At 55.6% G+C, this 20389-nt stretch overlaps 1 protein-coding gene across 1 annotated transcript; it reads left to right on the plus strand.

Annotated features, from left to right (window-relative positions):
• The first annotated feature begins 1433 nt into the window (after window positions 1–1433).
• On the plus strand, window positions 1434–19922 carry LOC121824460 (TRIO and F-actin-binding protein-like). The gene is made up of 8 exons (XM_076555686.1): window positions 1434–1556; window positions 1669–1812; window positions 2487–2749; window positions 4253–4448; window positions 5338–5494; window positions 11101–13363; window positions 17989–18100; window positions 18714–19922. Exons 1-8 carry the CDS (start codon window positions 1434–1436, stop codon window positions 19920–19922), a joined length of 4467 nt encoding a protein of 1488 aa, XP_076411801.1.
• Window positions 19923–20389: the final 467 nt, after the last annotated feature.

Genomic DNA, 20389 nt, shown 5'->3' on the forward strand with positions numbered 1-20389 from the left:
GCCGGCATCTGCCAGGGCACTGGCGCCTGCCCTTAAGTGCTGCTGTGAAGGCACGTGCTCTGTCTGTACTGTCCACTGTCCCTCCAGATCATTCTTATAGCACGTCTCCAAGGAACCGAATGTAGCCAGGGCCCCACCTTGCCCCGAAGGATTCTGGAATCTTGGCCCCATTTGCTTCTACCTTTCAATCCAGACACACGGAGCACAGAAGAGGTCTCTATTTAAAAGCATCACTGGCCTGAGAGACGTGGCCCCTAGCTACGTCCCCACCACATCTACCACCTAGGCCTCCCTGCTCATGGCTTCAGCTGCTCTAGAATGTGTAGAAATGGCTGTGGTCACAAAGTGTCCCCTATGACCTACTGGAAATGATTAGCTGCTGGTCGTACCCAGTTTCTTGGCATCTCCAGCTTCTGAAACCCTCGGACTCCAGACACACCTGAGTCCACAGGCTTGGAGGCGGGGGAGGGGCTGGTGGAAGCTGAGCCCCGGAAGTCACATGGTATTGAGCAGGCTATGGCCAGGTTTGGAGGGAGGGAGGATAGTCTGGGTGAGAGGGGGGATAGTTTGTTTGGGTGGGAGGGCCTTGCTTTATGCTAGGGCCATACGGACCTTTATAATCTATTATCATCAGCCCCGTCCCCACTTGCCCTTTTCAGACAGACTCTATGTAGCCCAGGCTGGCCTCGAACTCATAATCCTCCCATCTTAGTTCTGGCATTGCATCACCAGGTCTGCCTAATTTATTTATTCTTAATTGTATTTAATATTATCCTACCAATTTAACATTTGTAAGATTCTTCTTAATGTTCTCAATCGTTTTTTTTTTGTGTGTGTGTTTATGATAGACAAATGTCACCTTGTGTAATTTTCCTCCTGTCCCCTAGGGGGTGGCTGGAGTTAGCATGACAGTTTTATAGGTGACACAATTGAGGCCAAGTCACCTAGCCAAGGTCTTGATCACACCTCTGTCTCCCTTTCATTGACAGTAAGGCCCAGAGAAGGGAAGCCACTGAGTGAGGTCACCCAGCTGGGATGGAACCCAGGTCTGTTAGAGGCAGAGACTGTGAACACTGACTGGGCAGGAAATCAGAGCTGGGGACTGACCACTGGACCCAGTCACATGAACAGGGGGAGGGGATGGGGCTAAGGGTGAAAGCAAGAACCAGGTGCCATGTCAGCCCAGGGTGCATGCTGGGTGGGGCCTTTGGAAGTGCAGGGTTGAGAGTCCGCTCCCTCCCGGCCTTCATGCCATGCTGTCCCCTGGGTAGTCAAGGCGCCAGGCCCGGCTGTGGATCTGACACCTCCAGCTGCCTGGCTCTGATCAGAATCTGGCTATGGGGCAGGTGTGAAACTGAATCCTGATCGGCTCTCTTTGGCCTGGATGTGGCTGCAGACCCCGAGCCCTTCCTCATCCCAGCCTGGCCTGGCTCATGGTGGCTTTCTTGAATTCTAGAGCACTTCTGCCCACCCAGGGCACTGCCTGGGCTACAGCCTCTGTCCCAGCCGCCGGGCTCCAGGGTCCCCAGGGAGACTCCCACCGGGCCTGCTCTCAGGTGAGCCGCCAGGATCGGGTTCCTCTGGTTTCGTGTCCTGCATTGTTCTTGGCTGGGCCCCGGCTTATGAAACAGTAATGAAGGGCCCTGCTCCCGAGGCTGGCCCCTCTAGGGTTTCTGCTGCCTGGAACACCACAGCCACCACGGCCCAGAGTCAGGGCCTGGGCGGGCGGCAGTGTGGGGGCCTGAGCCGGAGCCCCCCGGGAACGAGGGTGCTGACAGCCGCCAGCTGCCACTGCCGGAGCCCGCTGCCCAGGTAACCCGAGAGGAGGCGGGGCACAAGGTGCCATGGCCCTGTCTCCCACCACCAGGGGAGGGCCCCGCCATTCTGGGAGGTGGAGGGAATGGGGGGGCCTTCTTTGAGGGGAGCAGCCGTTCCTTCTGGCTGAGCCCAATACCAGCCTTTCCAGGGGTGGCCTTGCTGTGGTGTGGGCAGCGCCAAGGGCGCACCTCCAGCTTGGGGCTGTGACCCTCTACTCTGGGGTCCCTGCCTCTCCTGTAATGGAACAGAACCCTTCATTTCTTCTAGATCTTGCTGGCCCCTCCTCCTTCAGACCCCTTCTTCCATTCCAGACGAGGCCAGTTCTCTCCTTCCCTCTCGTTTTCTGGATGCAAGGCTGCATTGGGGCCTTTGGTGCATTTCCCATTCTCAGGCATGAACACTTACATTTGTGTTTGTATGATCTTGCACACATATATGCATTGGTGTAGCTGACAGGCTTGTATACATGCAGTTGGACACATATCCCTCAATAATGATGTAACACATGGGTGCCCCAAACCACAGGTATTTATCCGCATATAGACACACACACATGTACCTGGACCCATGCATGTACACATGTGTGCATATGTACTTGAGGTACCCTGCTGACTCTAATCAGAGTCCCCAGGGCACCTCCAGCTGATGGAGTGGCTGGTCTTGAGCAGGAGATCCCAGGAGATGACTTCTGGAGACACCCACCAGTCTCAGCTGGGAGGGGCTGTCTGGGGGAGGGAGAAGGGGAGTCCCACGTGGGCCTGAGCTGTCTCCTCTCTCCACTGCGGGCCCAGAAGCCTCACAGCCCTTCCAGTGCCGAGGCCCCTTACTGCGACCTGCCCTGCTGCCCACCGGCCCCTCAGGACCCGCTCGACACCACCACCTGTGCTGGCCACTCTGTGGAAGGCCTTGGCCTCAGGCAGGGGTCTCAGAGGTGGGTAGAGCCCCCGGCTCCATGGACGGGCTCCTTGGGGGGAGAATACCCACACTTTCCCTACATGCAACTCTTCATGATGGCAGTGTCCATCTACAACAGCTGGCATGGGTCACGTGGCCAGCCCACACAGTCTGGGCACAGAGGACTCTGACAGCGAATGTTTCTCAGGGGTCCTTGGGACCCCTGGGAAGCTCACATTGACCTGTTCTTGTTTTATCTGTGTCTCTGACCCTGACCCTGGCTGTCTTTCCTGATGGCCCGGACTGTCCCATAATTCCATGGGGTAGGGGATAGCTATGTACATCTCCTGGTTCCTGTGTGCGGTTTTAAAAGATTGAAGGAGCTGGGTGAGGTGGCAGATGGATGTGATACCGGCACTCAGGAAGTGGAGGCAAGAGGATTTGGAGCTCAAAGCTAGCTTGGGTTACATGGCTAGATTCTTTCCCCCCAACCCCCTAAAAGATTGAAGGGGCCTCTCAGCCAGGGTACCTGCTGTCACCCCTCTAGGCCGGAACAGACCCCAAGTTCTTTACTGGGGTCATGAGACCTTGGGAGGCCGTGGCTTGGGGGTCCAGAGAGCTGGATCCCAGTTTCACGTCTGCTGTGATGGACTGTGGGAGCTTTGGCATGCTGTTCCGTCTTTTTATACCTCACTTTTCCTGTTTGTAAAGCAAGATGGGCTGAGAGTGTAGCGCGGTGACAGGTGGTGTGCCTAAGATCCTGGGTTTGCTTTCCAGTACTGCAGAAATAAGTTTTAAAAAAGAGTGGCTGGACCAATTCCTCGTTGTTTGAAGGCACGTGTTCCCCTCGGGTGGGCATCATTTTAAGAGAAAGAGAAAAGGGAGGCGCTGACAGTCGGTGTATTTCAGGAAGTCCAGGACAAATTACGAGGAATTTGTCCTGTAGGACTGTCAGCGTGTATGATTTGCCAACCTGCATTGCGTGGTTGAGGCGCGAAGGTTGGGGTGTATGTAGAATGTTCTGTATTTCCTTCTCTATAGATCTCTTAGCGCGTCATGACGCCTTACTATTTTATAGGCCCGTGTGTGGGTCACTTTGGGAATGCCGTGAGCTGTACGCCTCTCGAGTGGGGGCCACAGGGACCACTTCTGTACAGTGCACTCGTTTCCACAGCTCTTGCCGTTGGAACACACTTTACCTCACAACACTGAACAGCCTTCACCTGCCAGCCTGGCTCAGTGTCCCCACACCTGTTCACTGAAAGGGGCTGGGAATGGGGCCTTGGCCGGGCTCTTGACCCCTCAGGGCTGGCTTTCTTCATCTATATGGTGGGACTCTCTCCCTTGGGAGGCTGCTACAGCTCTAGGAGGTGGCCCATATAGAGCCCAACCCAATGTCCTCAGCACTGGCTTCTTGTTCTGTGGCTGCAGCCCCTGGCATGGTATGAGCACACCTGCATGTCCCTGGGGGGCAGGCAGGACCCAGTCCCTGACGCTGTTGCCTTTTAGGGGAAAACAATTGGTCTCTCTCCTCTCCCAGGGTCTGGTTTCCAACAGCAGCTCTCCCTGCAGAGGGCCTTGCAACTGCCCCAAGGAACAGGCCCCAGGCCCCTGAGGTGGTACCCTATCTGGAGGGCTCGACCTGTAGTAGCTGGGACAACGAGGACCCCAACTCTGACACCAGCTCCAGCCAGGACAGCAGCACCCCTCATGATACCAACACTTCTTCCTCTGTGGTGAGCTGAGGGCCAGAATCTGGGAACAAGAACAGGTCACCCAGGGTCCTCGGCCCTGGAGATAAGAGCGCTAAACCTCCAGAGGAGGGCTGAGCCTCTCACAGCAGAACCCTGGGCCAGGCTTGGCCATTGCCATCGCTGATGGGAGGGTGCGGCTTCTGCTGGGCTGCCTCGGGGGCGGGTGGGGTGTAGTGTAGACAGGTGGACGGAGGCATTTCAGTCCAGTAGGGACTTTGGGTGACTCCCTAGTCGGTTCAGGTCTCAGGGCTGGGAAGCAGGCGTGAGGCTGGCCCCAGCTCTGCCCTGGCCACATGCCGCTGAGACTGAGACCGTGACCAGTCCTGGTGCTGATTTCCAAAGGCAGAGGGAAGGGAACAGACTTGGGGACTGGCAGGAGCTGGTGGGAGAGGGGAGCCAAGAGGCTCAGACCCCCCCCCCCAAAACCTCCATGAAATGACAGGGAAGAATGGACTCCACATAAACATCCCACCCAGCCTGTTCACACGTGTGGTGGGTACCATGCAGAGGTCTCAGTGGATCTGAGCTCCTGCATGGCTCTCCATCACCCTCTATGCTAGAGACTGCTGTGGTCCTTTTAGGGGAGGAGGCCCAGAACAGGGAAGTAACTCACCTGAGACCACCCAGCTGCGAAGCAGTAGGGCCTAGGATTTGAACCCATTTCTTCCATTCGTGTGACTTTGGCCCAGATTTTGATTTCAATGGCTGGTCCTCTTTCTCAAGGTTGACAGAAGATTCGCTGAGTTATCACCGGCCGAGAGCCCCACTCAGGTGGCAGGTGCCCTTAAAAACCTCTTCTTCTGCCCTTCATGCTGGGATACAGGCATGGGGCCCTCTTCTCCTCCTCGGCAGCTCTTTCCTCTCCCAGCAGGATTGGGACACTGTTGAGAGGCCAGGGGTGGTCCCCAACGGGGACAGACTCAACGTGATGATCCCAAGGAGGCCTCAGGAGGGGCTGAGAGCTGATAGTGCTCGTAGGGTCACCAGGTCCCCGGCCAGAGGAGACACAGCGGGCCAGAGAAAGGAGGGTGAGTACTTCCAGGGTGGTCTCACGACCATGAAGTGGTGACCCGCAAACAGTCACCTCACTGCCTCGGCTTCCTTTGAGGGGCAGAATCTCTCTCTCTTTTTAAATTTATTTATTTGTATTTTATGTGCATTGGTGTTCTGCCTGCATGTATGTCTGTGTGAGGGTGTCAGATCCCCTGGAACTGGAGTTACAGACAGATGTGAGCTGCCATGTGGGTGCTGGGAATTGAACCCAGGTCCTCTGCAAGAGCAGTCGGTGCTCTTAACCACTGAGTTGTCTTTCCAACCCCGAGGGCCCGAATCTTAATAATAGAAGTTCTTATATCATGTGCCCTGCTGCCCAACTTAAGGACGCTTTCCTTAGTTGAAAGATTGGGAATTCAAAGTTCTAAGAGGCGGAAGCTGGCTGAACCCAAGTGGAACACCTGCCATAAGTAGAATGGTAAGGGTAGGACTCCAGGGGTGGCTGGACCCAGGAGTTCCGACGGTACCCAGATCTCTCCATTCTGCCTTCCACGGAAGTGGCTTCATTCCTGGTCAAACATTTCTCCAGTAATAACGTGATGACCACCAGAGGGGCCAGCTTGTGTCCCACGGAAGAAGGGCACATCTTTCCTATGACCACAGTTAAGTCTCAGGAAGGGTTATCCCAGGGAACACTGGGGATCATCTCCATCACCAAGTCTGGCCTCCTGTGCAAACCCCACAGCCTGAGCTAGGAGGAGGGGAGAATCCCCAGAGGAAGCCAGGGTGCTGTTGTGAGAAAGAGAGACAGAGACAGAGAGAGATGGGGGAGGGGACTACTGTTATGCCAAGTTCACGGAGGTTGGGGAGGTTGGCCAGCATCTTGCTGGGATGTGAGTTCAGTATAGTGGGCACCCAATTCTGGCCCTGGTATCTCTCTTCAGTGGGTCAGGAGTTGGGGCTAGAATGTCAGAACATCCACCACCTTCCCTGATGGCAGTCCTGGCTTCCATGGTCCTTAAGGAGTCTCATCAATATGCATGTGTGAAGTTTGGGAGAAGATGCTCTGGGATCTCAGGGGGAGTTAGATTGACCCTTGCCCTGGAAAGCTCAGCATCTAGCAAAGGACAGACAGAAGCTAGCTCTAGTGGTCCAGGAGAGAGGAGGAGCAGACACCGGCATGGGGGAAGAGAAGGAGTCTTTTGTTTTGGGTCCTTTTTGCTTTTCCAGGCAGGGTTTCTCTGTGTAGCCCAGACTGTCCTGGAACTCGCTCTGTAGCCCAGGCTGGCCTCAGAGATCCGCCTGCCTCTGCCTCCCGAGTGCTGGGATTAAAGGCGTGCGCCATGACTGCCCAGCTATGGAGGGTCATTTTTATTCAAGTCACCACAGATGGGTACAGGGCTGGCACAGGAGAGGAGGGCTGTTAGGACCGAGGAGAGCCGGACAAGGAGGCAGGACTATGTGGCCCATTAGCAGCTGCAGTTTAAACGTGGATGGGGTGCGCGCCAGGGGCAGGCTGTGCTGGGCCTCCTCGGCCTTGCCAAGGGGTTGAGATTCTCTTCTCTAAGCCAGGTTTGGGCAGGGGGTGAGGAGTAATGTTATCGAACCTAGGCCTTGGGATGGTGCTGGGTGCCAAGTCAGAATGCATTGGAGCCCAGTGAGGCAGGAGAATGGGAAGTCACGTGAGCCACCTAGCAACACCTGGTTCAGCCCGGAGTTGTCACTGGCTGATGCTGAATCGCACGGTAGAGGTTTCCCGCCACACTTGACCTGCAAGGGGGGGGGGCTCCCTGAGGCTGGAGAGCTTTGCAGATAGATGCTGCCGCAGCCAAAGAGGCCACTTAGTGTCCCCATGTGGGACAAAATACCCCTCCCTGTGAGGCCTGGGGACAGAAGAGCACATAGCACCTCATCCCTTCCTTTTAAAATCCTGATGCTAAAATGCTCCAGCTGGGTGTGGGGGTGCAATGTCTGTGATCCTGGCTTAAGTGAGCTTTGGACTCTATGTAGCTGAGGCTGGTCTGGAATTTCTGATCCTTCGGTCTCTGCTTCCTCCGTGCTGGGATTACAGACAGGCCGCACACACCCAGGCTTTGCTTTCTTGCTTTGAAAGTCCCTGGGCAGTGGGTGGTAGCCTCTCTGTGACCTACTTAGAATCTGTGGCCGCTGGCCACCTAGTGGCTACTTGCAATATTGCAGTCAGGGACTGAGCACGTCCCAGTCGGGCCGCTCACTGGGGGAAAGGGGGATGCAAGACACAGGTTGCCCAAGCACAGCTGTGTACCGGTCTTGCATGGAGGCCTCATCCTGTGAGAACCGGGCTCCTAGGGCATCTTGATGTGGGGTAGCAGGAGACAGCCAAGCCAATATATGGCACAAAGGGTAAGGTCACTGCAGACGAGGCAGAAACAGAACCAGAGGTGGGAGCACTGTGTGTACTGCACACCTACTGGGTGCTGAAAACCTCTGCAAGTCCCAGAGGCACCATGGGAACACCAGGCCGTATCACACAGGGCTGCTAGGGGAAGAGCAGGTAGTCAAGGAAATAGACATGAGGAGGGTACGTGGAAGGCAGCCCTTGGCCAGGAAACGTTAAGTTCTAGAAGGATGCTGTCCGCTTCAGACAGAAGCAGCAACAAGAGCAATGGCCCTGGGTGGTGAGGCTCCTGTGCTGTGCTGGAGGACCTCCAAGAGTGGGTGCTGGGCCGGGCGGTGGTGGCGCACGCCTTTAATCCCAGCACTCGGGAGGCAGAGCCAGGCGGATCTCTGTGAGTTCGAGGCCAGCCTGGTCTCCAAAGCGAGTTCCAGGAAAGGCGCAAAGCTACACAGAGAAACCCTGTCTCAAAAAACCAAGAAAAAAATAAAAAAAAGAGTGGGTGCTGGACCCTGGCAAGTGGGCGAGGGAAGGGGGTGGGGTGTGGAGGGAGACAATCCCTGCACAGCCTGGGTCTTAGTCCAAATCCCGCGGGAAGCCCCCAGAGGGTATTTTCTTTCATTTTGAAATCATCTTAGATTTTCCAAGATGGTAGCTATGGTGGCTACTGGACCCTTGGCCCAGGTCTCCCTAATGTAGTTAGCTTCACGTTCAAGTATGCAGAGGCTGGAGTGAAGAGATTAGCATTATCCCAGCACTCTGTGAGTCTGAGGCCAGCCTGGTCTACAAAGCGAGTTCCAGGACAGTCAGGGCTACAGTTACAGAGAGAAACCCTGCCTCGAAAAACCAAACTACACAAACAAACAAATAAATCAGTAACGTTGGTGGGGGCTGGGATGTGTCTCAGCACCTGCCCGCAGTGTGAGACCCTTGACTCCAGCCCCAGAAACAAAAAGGAACATGAACACAATAGCTGTGAACTACAGATTAATCAGGTCCACTTCTTCTCCTCCTCCGATCCCTTTGGGTTTGTTTGTCTGTTACAAGATCTTGTTCTGTAGTCCTGGCTGGCTTCAAACTCTGGAACCCTGGGCAGCCTCAACCTTGCGGCAATCCTCCGGCATCCTCCATCTCTCGGGGTTTAGTGCTAAGGTTACAGTCTCCAACAGTCCGAAATCCTTCTCTGTCCTGAGAAGACATGACGCAGGATCTCACTGCATTTAGTCAGCTGATCTTCTCTGGTCCTTCCTCCTGTGACAGTTTCCTGGCCAGTCCTTACCTGCCTGCCCCTCAAGGTTGTGAGCAGGACAGACCTACTCACGGTGCTTTGTGGGGGAACGATGATAACTCTGGGCAAAGAGCAGCCATGCTGTAGGGGAGGACTACTGAGATTGAGCAAAAATGACAGTGACCTTGCAGGGGGGCGAGGGGGGCTGGGGATGACAGAAGCAGATGGATTTAGAGGACGTCTTGAGGCGCCTCAGGGCCACTCCAGTGTTGAGAGTTCAGACTTCAGGGACACCAGCTACCAGTGTAGCAAGATTGGAGGGGACAGGGGTCAAGTGTGAAAGAAGCGTCCTCATGAAGGCAGCCATGGCTTGCTACTGCAAGAGGAGGGACGGGAGCACACACAGCTGATGGTTAAGGGATTGAAAAGGGTGGAGGTTGACCCCAAGTTCACGGCAGCCAGGAGCCGTGACGTGGTCCCTGTTGAGGGCAGCTCATTCGTCTCTAAGACCAGCACCCCTCTGACGCCCTTGAGGTGCCTAAAGTGTTAGTTGCTTTATACCTGACAAAAGAAATTTCAGGAAGGAAGGCGGAGGATACAATCCAACATGGCAGGGGAGGCTGGGTGGCGGGAGTGTGATGGCTGGTCACGATGGATCTGCAGTCAGGAAGTACCTACAGCTTCCTTCCTTCCTTCCTTCCTTCCTTTTTCTTCTTTCTTTTTTTTTTTTTTTCGAGACAGAGTTTCTCTGTGTAGTTTTGGTTCCTGTCCTGGATCTCGCTCTGTAGCCCAGGCTGGTCTCGAACTCACAGAGATCCACCTGGCTCTGCCTCCCGCGTGCGCCACCACCGCCCCCCCCCATTGTTTCTTAACCTTCCTAAGGCTGCAAACCCTTTAATATAGCTCCTCATGCAAGTGATCCCCAATCTTGCTGTTATTTTTTTGTTATTGCTACTTCATAACTGTAATTCTGCAACTGTGACGAACCGTAATGTCAATATCTGTGTTTTCCTATCATCTTAGGCGACCCCTGTGAAAGGGTCATTCGACCCCCAGGTTGAGAATCACCCGACCTAGACGCCCACCGGTGTCCAGCGCAGGCTCCCTTGCCTCTGCGTGTCCTCGCTTTTTAAAAGTTCATTTATTTATTCGTGTGTGGGTGTGAGTTTACACACGCGCGCGCGCGTGTGCACGTGTGCCGAGGAGCTTGTGTGACTATCAGAAGAGAACCTCCCTCCCGGAGGAGTCAGTTTTCTCCACCCTGTGGGTCCTGGGGATCAAACTCACGTCATCAGGCTTAGCCGCAAGCACATTCACCGGCTGAGCCATCTCGCTGGCCCTTGCTTGCTTTTGTCCTTTTAATTCACCCTGGGACTCCAGCACATGGGATAATGCTGCCCATATTTCAGCCCAGTCTAGCAACGCCCTCCCAGACACGCCCAGAGGTTTGTCCCCTGGGTGAGTATATCCTGTTGACAATGTTAACTGTCACATGCGGTAGCCTGGTTAGGTGCCCGTTCTGCTCTGTGCTAGCCCTGGGCGTCTGCAGCCCTCACAGCCACATAGGTGCCCTCTCTGTGCGTATTCCCAGCACCTGGCATGAGCCTCTGGGGCAGGAGGGGTGGGAAGAGTCCTCGGGCGTAGGCACGGGCACTATGCCCTGGCACCCATGAAAAGGATTTCTTAGAAGGGAGGATGATTTGTGGACATCCCACCCAGGAAGTAGAAGTGAGGAGTCAAAATCATCAGACAGCCGCTCCTGGTCCGCTTCTGCCTCTCTGGGGTCACTGCTCTCTACACCCTTGATCTCCTGTGACATATCCACGACCTTCTTGCTCTGGCCACCATTCCACGAGTCATTGTGAATCCCTGGCCTGGCAGCAGATGGGTGCCTGAGCCTGGTCTCAGCCTGAATGGGAAGGGTGCACCTCTTTAACTAGACACTGAAATCTATTAGAAGCAGGCTGGGGGCTGCCCCTGGGTTTTTCTGTCCTTCCTGGATCCCTCTCTTCACCTTAAACATCCTCATTTCTCTCCAGATTCTGGCAGTGGTGGAGAAAGTGCTGGCCAGCACTGGGCGAAGCTGCGGGCAGAAAGCGGCTACTTCTCCTTGGAGCGACATCGCTCAGGGCAAACCCAGGCTTCCTCCGGGACACCACCGGGTGGACCTCGGACCGCCACCCAGGCTTCTTCTGCTCAAAGAGATGTTTTCCAGGATGCATCTTCTGCACAAGAACCCTCCCAAGCTTCCTCTCTACCCAGAAACACCCAAAGGGACGCCCCCAGGACCTTAGCCACACAGCGGAACACCCCCAGAACATCCTCCCCTTCAAGAGGTTCCCAGAGGGACACTCCTAGAACCATGTCCACCCAGAGAAGCAGCACTCCGCTGTCCTCTCCTCTCAGAGCCCCTCAAGAGAGCCTCAAGACCTCCACACCACAAGATGGCCCCCACGTTGCATCGTCTCCTTGTGCCCAAGCCTCCTCTCTCAACAGAACCACCCAGTGGGAAAATCTCACGACTCCCTGTGCCCAGAGGGACAATCTTAGGAGCTCCTCTCCAAACAGAACCACCCAGAGGGACAACCCCAGGACTCCCTGTGCCCAGAGAGACAACCCCAGGACTCCCTGTGCCCAGAGGGACAACCCCAGAAGCTCTTCTCCCAACAGAACCACCCAGAGGGACAATCCCAGGACCTCCTGTGCCCAGAGAGACAACCCCAGGACCTCCTGTGCCCAGAGAGACAACCCCAGGACTCCCTGTGCCCAGAGGGACAACCCCAGAAGCTCTTCTCCCAACAGAACCACCCAGAGGGACAACCCCAGGACTTCTTGCACACCACAGAACACCCCCAGGAACCCTTCTACCCAAGGAGGCAAGACTACAGCCTCCTGCAGCAGATGGGAACATCTCCGAAGCGCCTGCACCCAGCGAGACAACCCAGGACCATCACCATCATCTTCCTTCCCACGAGACAACCCCAGGGTTTCCTCTCAAGGCTGCACCCAAAAGGACAACCCAGGAGCATCGTCTCCCTGCTGGGCCACTCAGGGGAGTAGTTCCCGGAACCCTTCTCCCCACCGCACCAACAAAGATATCCCCTGGGCCTCCTTCCCCCTTCGACCCACCCAGAGTGACGGTCCTCGAACCTCATCGCCATCTCGCACCAAACAGAGCCAGGTGCCTTGGGCATCCATTTCCCTCCGGCCAACCCAAGGGGACAGGCCTCCGGCCTCAGCTCCTACCAAACTAGCCCATCACGACGCTCCTCAGCACTATTCGCCATCCGCGGCCACCTCCTCCTCTCATAACCCAGGCCATCCCAGCGCCTCTCGGACTTCATCGCCTCCACACCCAGCACCCCGAGGGGCCCCCCAGATCGCTTCAGAGCCCGCCCAGCCACCCTGTGCTGTGTGCATTGGGCACAGGGATGCCCCTCGCGCCTCTTCACCCCCTCGCTATTTTCAGTACGACCCTTTCCCCTTCTTTCCAGACCCCCGCTCGTCTGAGAGCGAGTCGCCCCACCACGAACCCCCCTACATGCCACCTGCAGTGTGTATCGGGCACCGTGATGCCCCCCGGGCTTCTTCACCACCTCGCCATACCCAGTTTGACCCCTTCCCCTTCCTCCCAGACACATCGGATGCCGAGAACGAGTCCCCCCAGCATGATCCTCCGCAGTTTCCCCCACCAGTGTGCATCGGGTACCGTGATGCCCCCCGGGCCTCTTCCCCACCGCGCCAGTTCCCAGAGCCCTCCTTCTTCCAGGATCTCCCCAGGGCCAGCACAGAGAGCCTTGTCCCTTCCACAGACTCTCTGCATGAGCCTCCCCACGTCCCCACGCCTGTATGTATCGGACACAGAGATGCGCCCTCCTTCTCCTCCCCACCACGCCAGGCGCCCGAGCCTTCCCTCTTTTTCCAGGATCCCCCTGGCGCCAGTATGGAGAGCCTTGCCCCTTCCATTGACTCTCTGCACGGCTCCCCGCTGCTGCCCCCCCAAGTGTGCATCGGCCACCGGGACGCACCCAGAGCCTCCTCCCCTCCCCGCCACCCACCCGGTGATCTAGGTCTCCTGGCCCCCTCCCCTCCCCCAGGGAGCTCAGGCTCTCGAGGCTCAGCACCCCCAGGGGAAACCAGACACAACTTGGAGAGGGAGGAATACACCATGCTGGCCGACCTGCCCCCACCCCGGAGGCTGGCCCAGAGGGGGCCAGAGCCCCAGGCACAGGGCAGCAACGAGGGCCGGACCCGGAGCCCTGGCCGGGCGGAGGTGGAACGCCTCTTCGGGCAAGAGCGCAGGTGAGCCAGGGCCGGGGCAGCCAGGTGGGCTGGGGAGGAGAGCAGTTGGAAAGTTCCAGAAGCAGGAGTTCAAGCCCTGCTGCCCACTGGCTGGGTAGTCTTGGGCAAGCCACTGTGTCTCTCTGTCTGTCCCTTAGGATTTTTTTTTTCCCCTGAGGTTAAAGTAACAGCGTGGGTAGCCGAGTAGTTACAAACCAACAAACAGCTGGTGTCTGGCAGGCTTAGTTTAAATCTAGGGTCAAAGCTACCCGGTATCCTGTGATATCTGCTTAGAGCAATTGAATCTGCTTGGGCCTCGGTTTCTTCCTCTGTCAAATGGGGAAACTAAAAGCACATCGATTTCAATGAGGCGAAACTCTTGAAGGGTTTGCTCCAGAGCAGTGGGTTTAGTGTTTCTTCCCCGCATGAGGGAGGAAACAGAAAGTACCCATGACTCTTTCCCTGTGCTTTGTAGGAAGACAGACATGCTTGTTTTACATGTGTGGCCAATGGCTGGGGTGCAGCTCAGTGGTGGGGTGCTTGGCAGCATGCACAGGCCCTGGGTTTGAGCCATTAAGTAGATAAATGTCCTGGGTTTCATTCCTCTGGGTGCTGGGGATGGATCCCAAGACGTGCGCCTGCCAAGGAGATCCTCTGCCCCCATCCCAGAGCGGTCCACAAGAGCTCCCAGAGTTGCTGACTTTCGAAAGTTAGGGATTACTTTCCTGGGACGTGGCCACAGAGTATCCAATCCTAGTGGCCTGTGAATGTCCTAAAGCATCAGTAGCAGGTCACATGGGAGGAGAAACATCCCCCTCCTGCTCTGGCTGGGATTTCTCTCCTCAGCAGAGCCAGCCCCTGAATTTTTAGAGATGCAGTTCCACTAATCATAGACAAGAGAGGGGAGGGGGGTGCCTAGAAGGCTGGAAACTTTTCGTGCATTATCTAATGGGCTTTAGATCCGACTGAACAGAGCAGCCCTCATGGCGGCATAATTCTAGAGCATTTCCAGCACTCTGCCCCCCTTTTTCCTTTTGGTTTTTCAAGACAGAGTTTCTGTATAGCCTTGACTGTCTGGAACTCACTCTGTAGACCAGGCTGGCCTCGAACTCACAGATCCGCCTGCCTCTGCCTCCCGAGTGCTGGGATCAAGGGTGTGCGCCACCACCACCGCCTGCCTCCAACACTGTAAGATTCTTCTCTTCACTGCCCCTGAGTGCAACATTTCTATAAGATCTGAATTTGGATGAGAAATCTTTTTTTGTTTTTGTTTTTTTTGAGACAAGATTTCTCTTCGTAACACCCTTGGCTGTCCTGGTACTCACTCTGTAGACCAGGCTGGCCTGGATCACAGAGATCCGCCTGCTTCTGCCTCGGTGCTGGGATTAAAGGTATGCGCCACCGCCACCGCCCAGTGAGAAGTCTTATTTCTTATTCAAATGACCATTTCAGTAAACTGTATCCGTTCACTATCCAAGAGAGAACCTTTGTTGACCCCCCCCCCACACTAGTGTATTTCTCTCTTTGGTCTTTACAAAAAGGAAAACCATTTTTAGGGGAGAAATGGGTTTGAGACAGGGTCTCGTTGCAGCCCAGGTTGTAACTGAAGTCACTGGGTAGCCGAGGATGACCTTGAACTCCTGATCTTCCTGTCTCCCTCTCCCAAGTGCTAGGTGTACAGGAGTACGTCATGCTGGCTCTGCAATAGAATTCACAAATAAGTCTACACATAAATATTCTCTCTCGTAGTTACTCATTTTTGAAATAGGGTTTTGCTATGTAGCCCAGGCTGGCCTTGGACTCTAGATCCTGCCCCAGGTTCCTGAGTGCGGGGATTACAGCCATACCGCACCACACTGGGCTCACACAGTTACTTCTGTTCTCTGTCCTAGAATATTGTCTTCCCATCTCAGTTTTATAACTTTTGGGTATTTTCACTATCTAGTACTTTTCCGGGTGGAATACCATCTGCCCTCTGAGGACAGCATGTATTTTCATAAGAGGCAGAATTTATGAGGCTGGGGGATGGGGGTGTGCAGGGTTGTCTTTTCATTGCCTCCCATTCTCCTCTGACATATATTTATTGAGCATCTACTTTGTCCAAGCATTGTTCTAAGCCTGGGACATTTTTCTAGAAGGATCATGTCAAAGACTTAGGCATTTGGCTGGTGTTTTGGCCATCCCCCCACCCCCAGCCCCTTAAATGCCTGAATTTTGAAACAGTCTTCCTTGGATCTGCTAAACATGGTGTCTTTGTTTTGTTTTGTTTTTAAACAGGGTCTCACTATATAGCCCTGGTTGGCTTGGAACTTGCTATGTAGACCAGGCTAGCCTGGAACTCATAGAGAGATCCACTTGCCTTTGTCTCCCAGTGCTGGGGATTAAAGGTGTGTGCCGTTCTGTTCTGTTCTGTTCTGTTCTGTTCTGTTCTGTTCTGTTCTGTTGGTTCTTTGACACTATTTGGAGGCCCCTACACCCATCCAAGTATCCAGAGGAAATTTATTTCCTTGGTCATCCACGGTGCAGCCACATCAACCCTTGGGGACAGGTGGCTCTGGGTGGGTCCTATTGCAGAAGAGCTGGGTTCCCATGGCATGGGGCTCAGAATCTTCTAGAGTTCCTCAGTGCTGTCTTTCAAAGCTTATGAGCAATAGGGGAAGATGTATTGGAAGGAATGGCCATTGAGCAAGCTGGAATTTGTATGGAAAGTGCATGTTTGAAAGAGACCAAACATTTGTGCTTCCCTGCTAGGTCCCCATCATTTTGGGGACTTTCATTGAAGCCCTAGACCCCAGTTCTGGGGGAAACTTGTCCAAAGGCCTCAATTTTGATTTTAAATGGAGCCTCACCTGGGTGTGGTGCACACCTTTAATCCCAACACTTGGGAGGCAGAGGTAGGCAGATCTCTGAGTTCAAGGCCAGCCTGGTCTACAGAGCAAGTTTCAGGACAGCCAGGACTGCACAAAGAAACCCTGTCTCAAGGGGGAAAACAGCCTCATTCAGGGAGCCCTCAAGCTTAGAATCCAGGGACCTTAGGACAGCTAAGGACTCCAACAGCTTCCAGATCTAATTCTAAGAACATCAGCAGAGGCCACAGGACAACAGCAAAGCCTGATGCCACATTTTCAGTTGGTTTGAAACAGGGTCTCATGTAGCCCAGGCTGGTCTCCAGCTCTCCATGTAGCCAGTGATGCCCTTGATCCCCTGGCCTCCCTGCCCCACCTCCTGAGCACTAGGATCGCTCAGGCGTCATCACCACCACGGTCCGTTCCCTCTGCAGACCTCTGCAATGTTCCTCATGGTTCTCCAGCTGTGGCCGGACTTTAGAGACAGTCCCCACAGACACCTGCACAGCCCCCCTCGGTATCCTTTGGGGACTCACCCTGAGCTGGCTGAAAAGGTTTCTCCTTCCTGGTTCTGCTCAGCCACCAGCCATGGCCACTGACTCATGTATCTTACTTATTTTTGCTGTGCTTGGAATGGACCCTATGGTCTCTCACATACCTCTTTCCGTGACCAGTTTAGATGAAGTCTAATAGTCAGACCCCACAGGAGGTATCTGTTCATGGAGGCCGAGTCTTTTGCCCCTTAGTAGGAGAGAGGACAGACTGCCCCCAGAGTCTGTTAGCTTTATAATGGCAACACCATGTTGAATGTAAGCATGGCCGATCGTTTGTTTTTGTTTTTGTTTTTGTTTTTGTTTTTAGTTTTTTTCAAGACAGGGTTTCTCTGTGTAGTTTTGGTGCCTTTCCTGGAACTCACCCTGTAGACCAGGCTGGCCTCGAACTCAGAGATCTGCCTGGCTCTGCCTCCAGAGTGCTGGGATTAAAGGCGTGCGTCACCACCACCTGGCCCTGGCCACTCATTGTTAACCCACACAAGCCGGGGATTTTGGCGCAGGCTGAAGGTGATCTCTGTTGGGTATGGCGACATTTGCTGGTGACCTTTCTGGATTGCTGGGTTGGAGAGAATGTCTCTTTGTGGCCACCTGGCTAGGCGCTCTTTCACCAATGGCTGGAAGGGTTTTCGAAGCTGAGTGCTGGAGTTCTGTGAGCTCCAAGAGGAACACCGAAGGCAGCTGGCTGGAGGAATCCTCACTTTGCATGTGGATGGGGAAAGGGGAGAAAGAGCGGAAAGCGAGGCACCTAACGCTCCCCTCTCTTGTCCCAGGAGTAGGCTGTGCAAGGTTAAGTGGGACCTGGCACACACGAACGCTTGGCATCCTGAACATAGGAAGTGCTCAATAAATATTTTCTTAAACATTGTGATTATTTTTTGCTCAGTGCCTGGTACACAATAGATGCTCAATAAATCTGAGTTCCCACAGGGCCCAGTCTAACCCTTGTCAGGGGTGGCTGCTGGGTAATAGGAAGTGCTGAAGGAGGTGGGAGGGAGCCGTGGCCAAGAGCTGCTTCCTCCCCCCTCCCCCCCACCCCCCACCCCCTGCTGCTTCCACTCTCCTGTGTCTTCATGGCCTTAGAAGATGGTGCTCACTGCCCCCATTTTCCAGAAGGGGAAACTGAGGCCTTGAGAGGGTCATCCTCGCTTTGGGCTTTCAATGAGTCTCTTCTCTGGGGTGGGCTGGGAATGCTGGGTGCTGGAACGGAGTCCCAAAGGCCCTCTGGAACAGCTACATCTACTCTTAGGAAGTCGGAAGCACCGGGGGCCTTCCAGGCTCGGGATGAGGGACGGTCACAGCGGCCCAGCCAAGGTCAGAGCCAACTTCGAAGACAGTCCAGCCCCGCCCCCAGCAGGCAGGTGAGCTCTGCTAGCCACCAGCCCTCCCCATACCCTGGGTTCGAGGCAGGTGTCCTGGGCAGGGAGGTCCTCTGTGAGAAGGGCAGGGCCCCAGCATGGGACCATACTGCACTCTCTCCAAGGGCCAGAGGCCCTTGACAAGATGTGAAGGACTCCCTACAGATCCTTTGAAGACAGCCCCTCTGAGCTGTTCCCATGGAGGCATCTGCTATCTTGAGATCTCAGAGAGCCTCAGGTGCATCGGGGCCCGCCTCGTCCAGCATAGGGATTGGATCTCAAATGAAACTTAGAGGACCAGGCACACCCCAATGGCACAGTTAGCCATGGTGGAAATTCGGGCACCCGATAGCTCAGGTTGGAAAGACTATCTTAGGGAGGGGAGCCCAGAAAGTGAGCAGCTCTCTGCAGATCTCTTTCTGGAACCGAGAAAACTGGGTGAGAAGAGAGAGGGTGCAGCGTAGAGGGAGCCGCAGCTTTCCACCTGCTTTGGCCGAGGCTTCTAGGAAGACACAGCCTCACCTCACAGCCTCCCTCCTTCTGGGGCTTGGCTAAAGCAGACAGCCGCTACCCAGTGCAGTCCGGAGCCTCACCCACCCCTTCACTTCATCCACAGGTGACCAAGCCCTCTGCCAAACAGGTAGAGCCAGCCCGGCGGAGCCGAACAGAACCCCCACATCCGAAGAGTCCCGAGAAGCGGCCTGAGGGAGACCGGCGTCTCCAGAGGCCCTCAGCACCTGCCAAGACATCAGCCCGGCCCCCGGAGAGGAAGGCTCAGATAGAGAGACCTCTAGAGAGTGGTTGCACTGGCCTGAGGCAGCCTCTGGGAGGGTGGCAGAGTCAGGAGGAGCTGTCAGGACCCCAGAGTCCCAGCGGACACCCAGAGAAGAGCTGGGGAAGCCAGGAAGAGGGTCCAGGACTGGGGGGCTGGCCAGAACTTGGGAGTCCCAGCCTGGAGGGGATATGGAGGGGCCCTCCCCAGGAGCACAGGGAAAGGTGGGGACAGTCAGAGGCCTGGGAGCAGCCTCCCAGTAATGGGCTACAGGGGGGCCCCCCAAGGGGCCTTCAGGAGTTGTCCAGGCCTCACCAGCCTACAACCCCCCCAGACAACTCCTGGGCAGGCCCAGCAGAATGCGTGTGTGCCCGGCAGCCTGAGGGTACCGCTGCTATGGGCTGGAGGGCTGAGGGAGCATCCTCACATCAGTATAGTCCTGAGAAGGCACCCGACCTTGACTGGAGGGACCTGCTGGGCCTTCTCCGGGCGCCTGAGGATGGGGCCTGGACCCGGCTCCCAAGGCTGGACTGGGAAGGCCTGCTGGAGCTCCTGCAGACTCGGCTGCCCCAAAAGGACCCGGCTGGGCACTGGCGTGACCCAGCCAGGGCTTCAGGACCAGAGCTGGGCTCCCCGGGAACAGAGGACACCCTGAAGACAGAGCCGCAGACCCAGCCTGAAGGATGGGCCAAGGCCACCCAAGCCAATGGACACAGCCTTGAGCAGCAGTCCGAGAGCCCAGCACAGCCACCCAGCCCTGTCTGTACCTCCACCCAGTGGCCAACAGCCCAAGTGACAAGTGGACCAGAAACGTCAACTCTGGCTGCTCCGGAGCAGACAGCTCACCTAGGGAGCCACAGCCCACCAGACCTGGGGGTAAGTCTGTCCCATATCTCAAGGGTGTCCAGCAAAGGGTGTCCACTGTTCCAAATTATGTGCACCCCGCCCCCTGACAGCATCTGGCAGTGGTGTCACCAGGTCACAGGCAGTGTGCTAGGCCACACATGTGCCATTCACGGTGAAGAGACAGCTGCCGCTGTCCCCAGTTTATAGATGATGAAACTAAGACCCGTACTCAGGGGCCATACCTGTGGGCGTTTTGATGGATGCTATTGAAGTACCCGCTCCGGAGCCTGTGCTGCTCCCCTTGAGCCCCTGTGGAGCCCCCCCTCCCCCCTACCACCCTGTGGCTGTTCTCAGTTAACTATCTAATTCAGCACCAGGACACCAGGGGTGCAGGGTCAGGTGACGTGGCCCTACCCTTAAGTTGCCATCAGGCTATGGGGAGGCAGGGCGATTGCCCGATGCTCAGCAGAGGGGTGGGGGTTGGGGTGCAATGCTGGCCTCCAGTGGCCGCTGGCTTGCTACAGTCTGACTTGTCACAAGGGAGGTGGGAAGTCAGAAAGACTGGGGTTCCTCTACTTGAGGCTCAGGATCCCATGGAGACTAGGGGGGATGGAGGGATGGAGGGATGACCGGAAGGATGGAGGACCTCTGGCTACTTCAGTAGCTCAGGCAGG

This window comes from Peromyscus maniculatus, chromosome 20 (assembly GCF_049852395.1).
Source record: "Peromyscus maniculatus bairdii isolate BWxNUB_F1_BW_parent chromosome 20, HU_Pman_BW_mat_3.1, whole genome shotgun sequence".
NCBI classification, from domain to species: domain Eukaryota; kingdom Metazoa; phylum Chordata; class Mammalia; order Rodentia; family Cricetidae; genus Peromyscus; species Peromyscus maniculatus.

Bases quoted from the DNA above. Each gene is read 5' to 3' on its own strand.
- LOC121824460 (XM_076555686.1), top strand. From the start codon at position 1,434: ATGGTGGCTTTCTTGAATTCTAGAGCACTTCTGCCCACCCAGGGCACT. The intron at 1,557-1,668 runs GTGAGCCGCCAG...TGGCCCCTCTAG, and splicing joins CCCACCGGGCCTGCTCTCAG to GGTTTCTGCTGCCTGGAACA. The intron at 18,101-18,713 runs GTGAGCTCTGCT...CTTCATCCACAG, and splicing joins GCCCCGCCCCCAGCAGGCAG to GTGACCAAGCCCTCTGCCAA.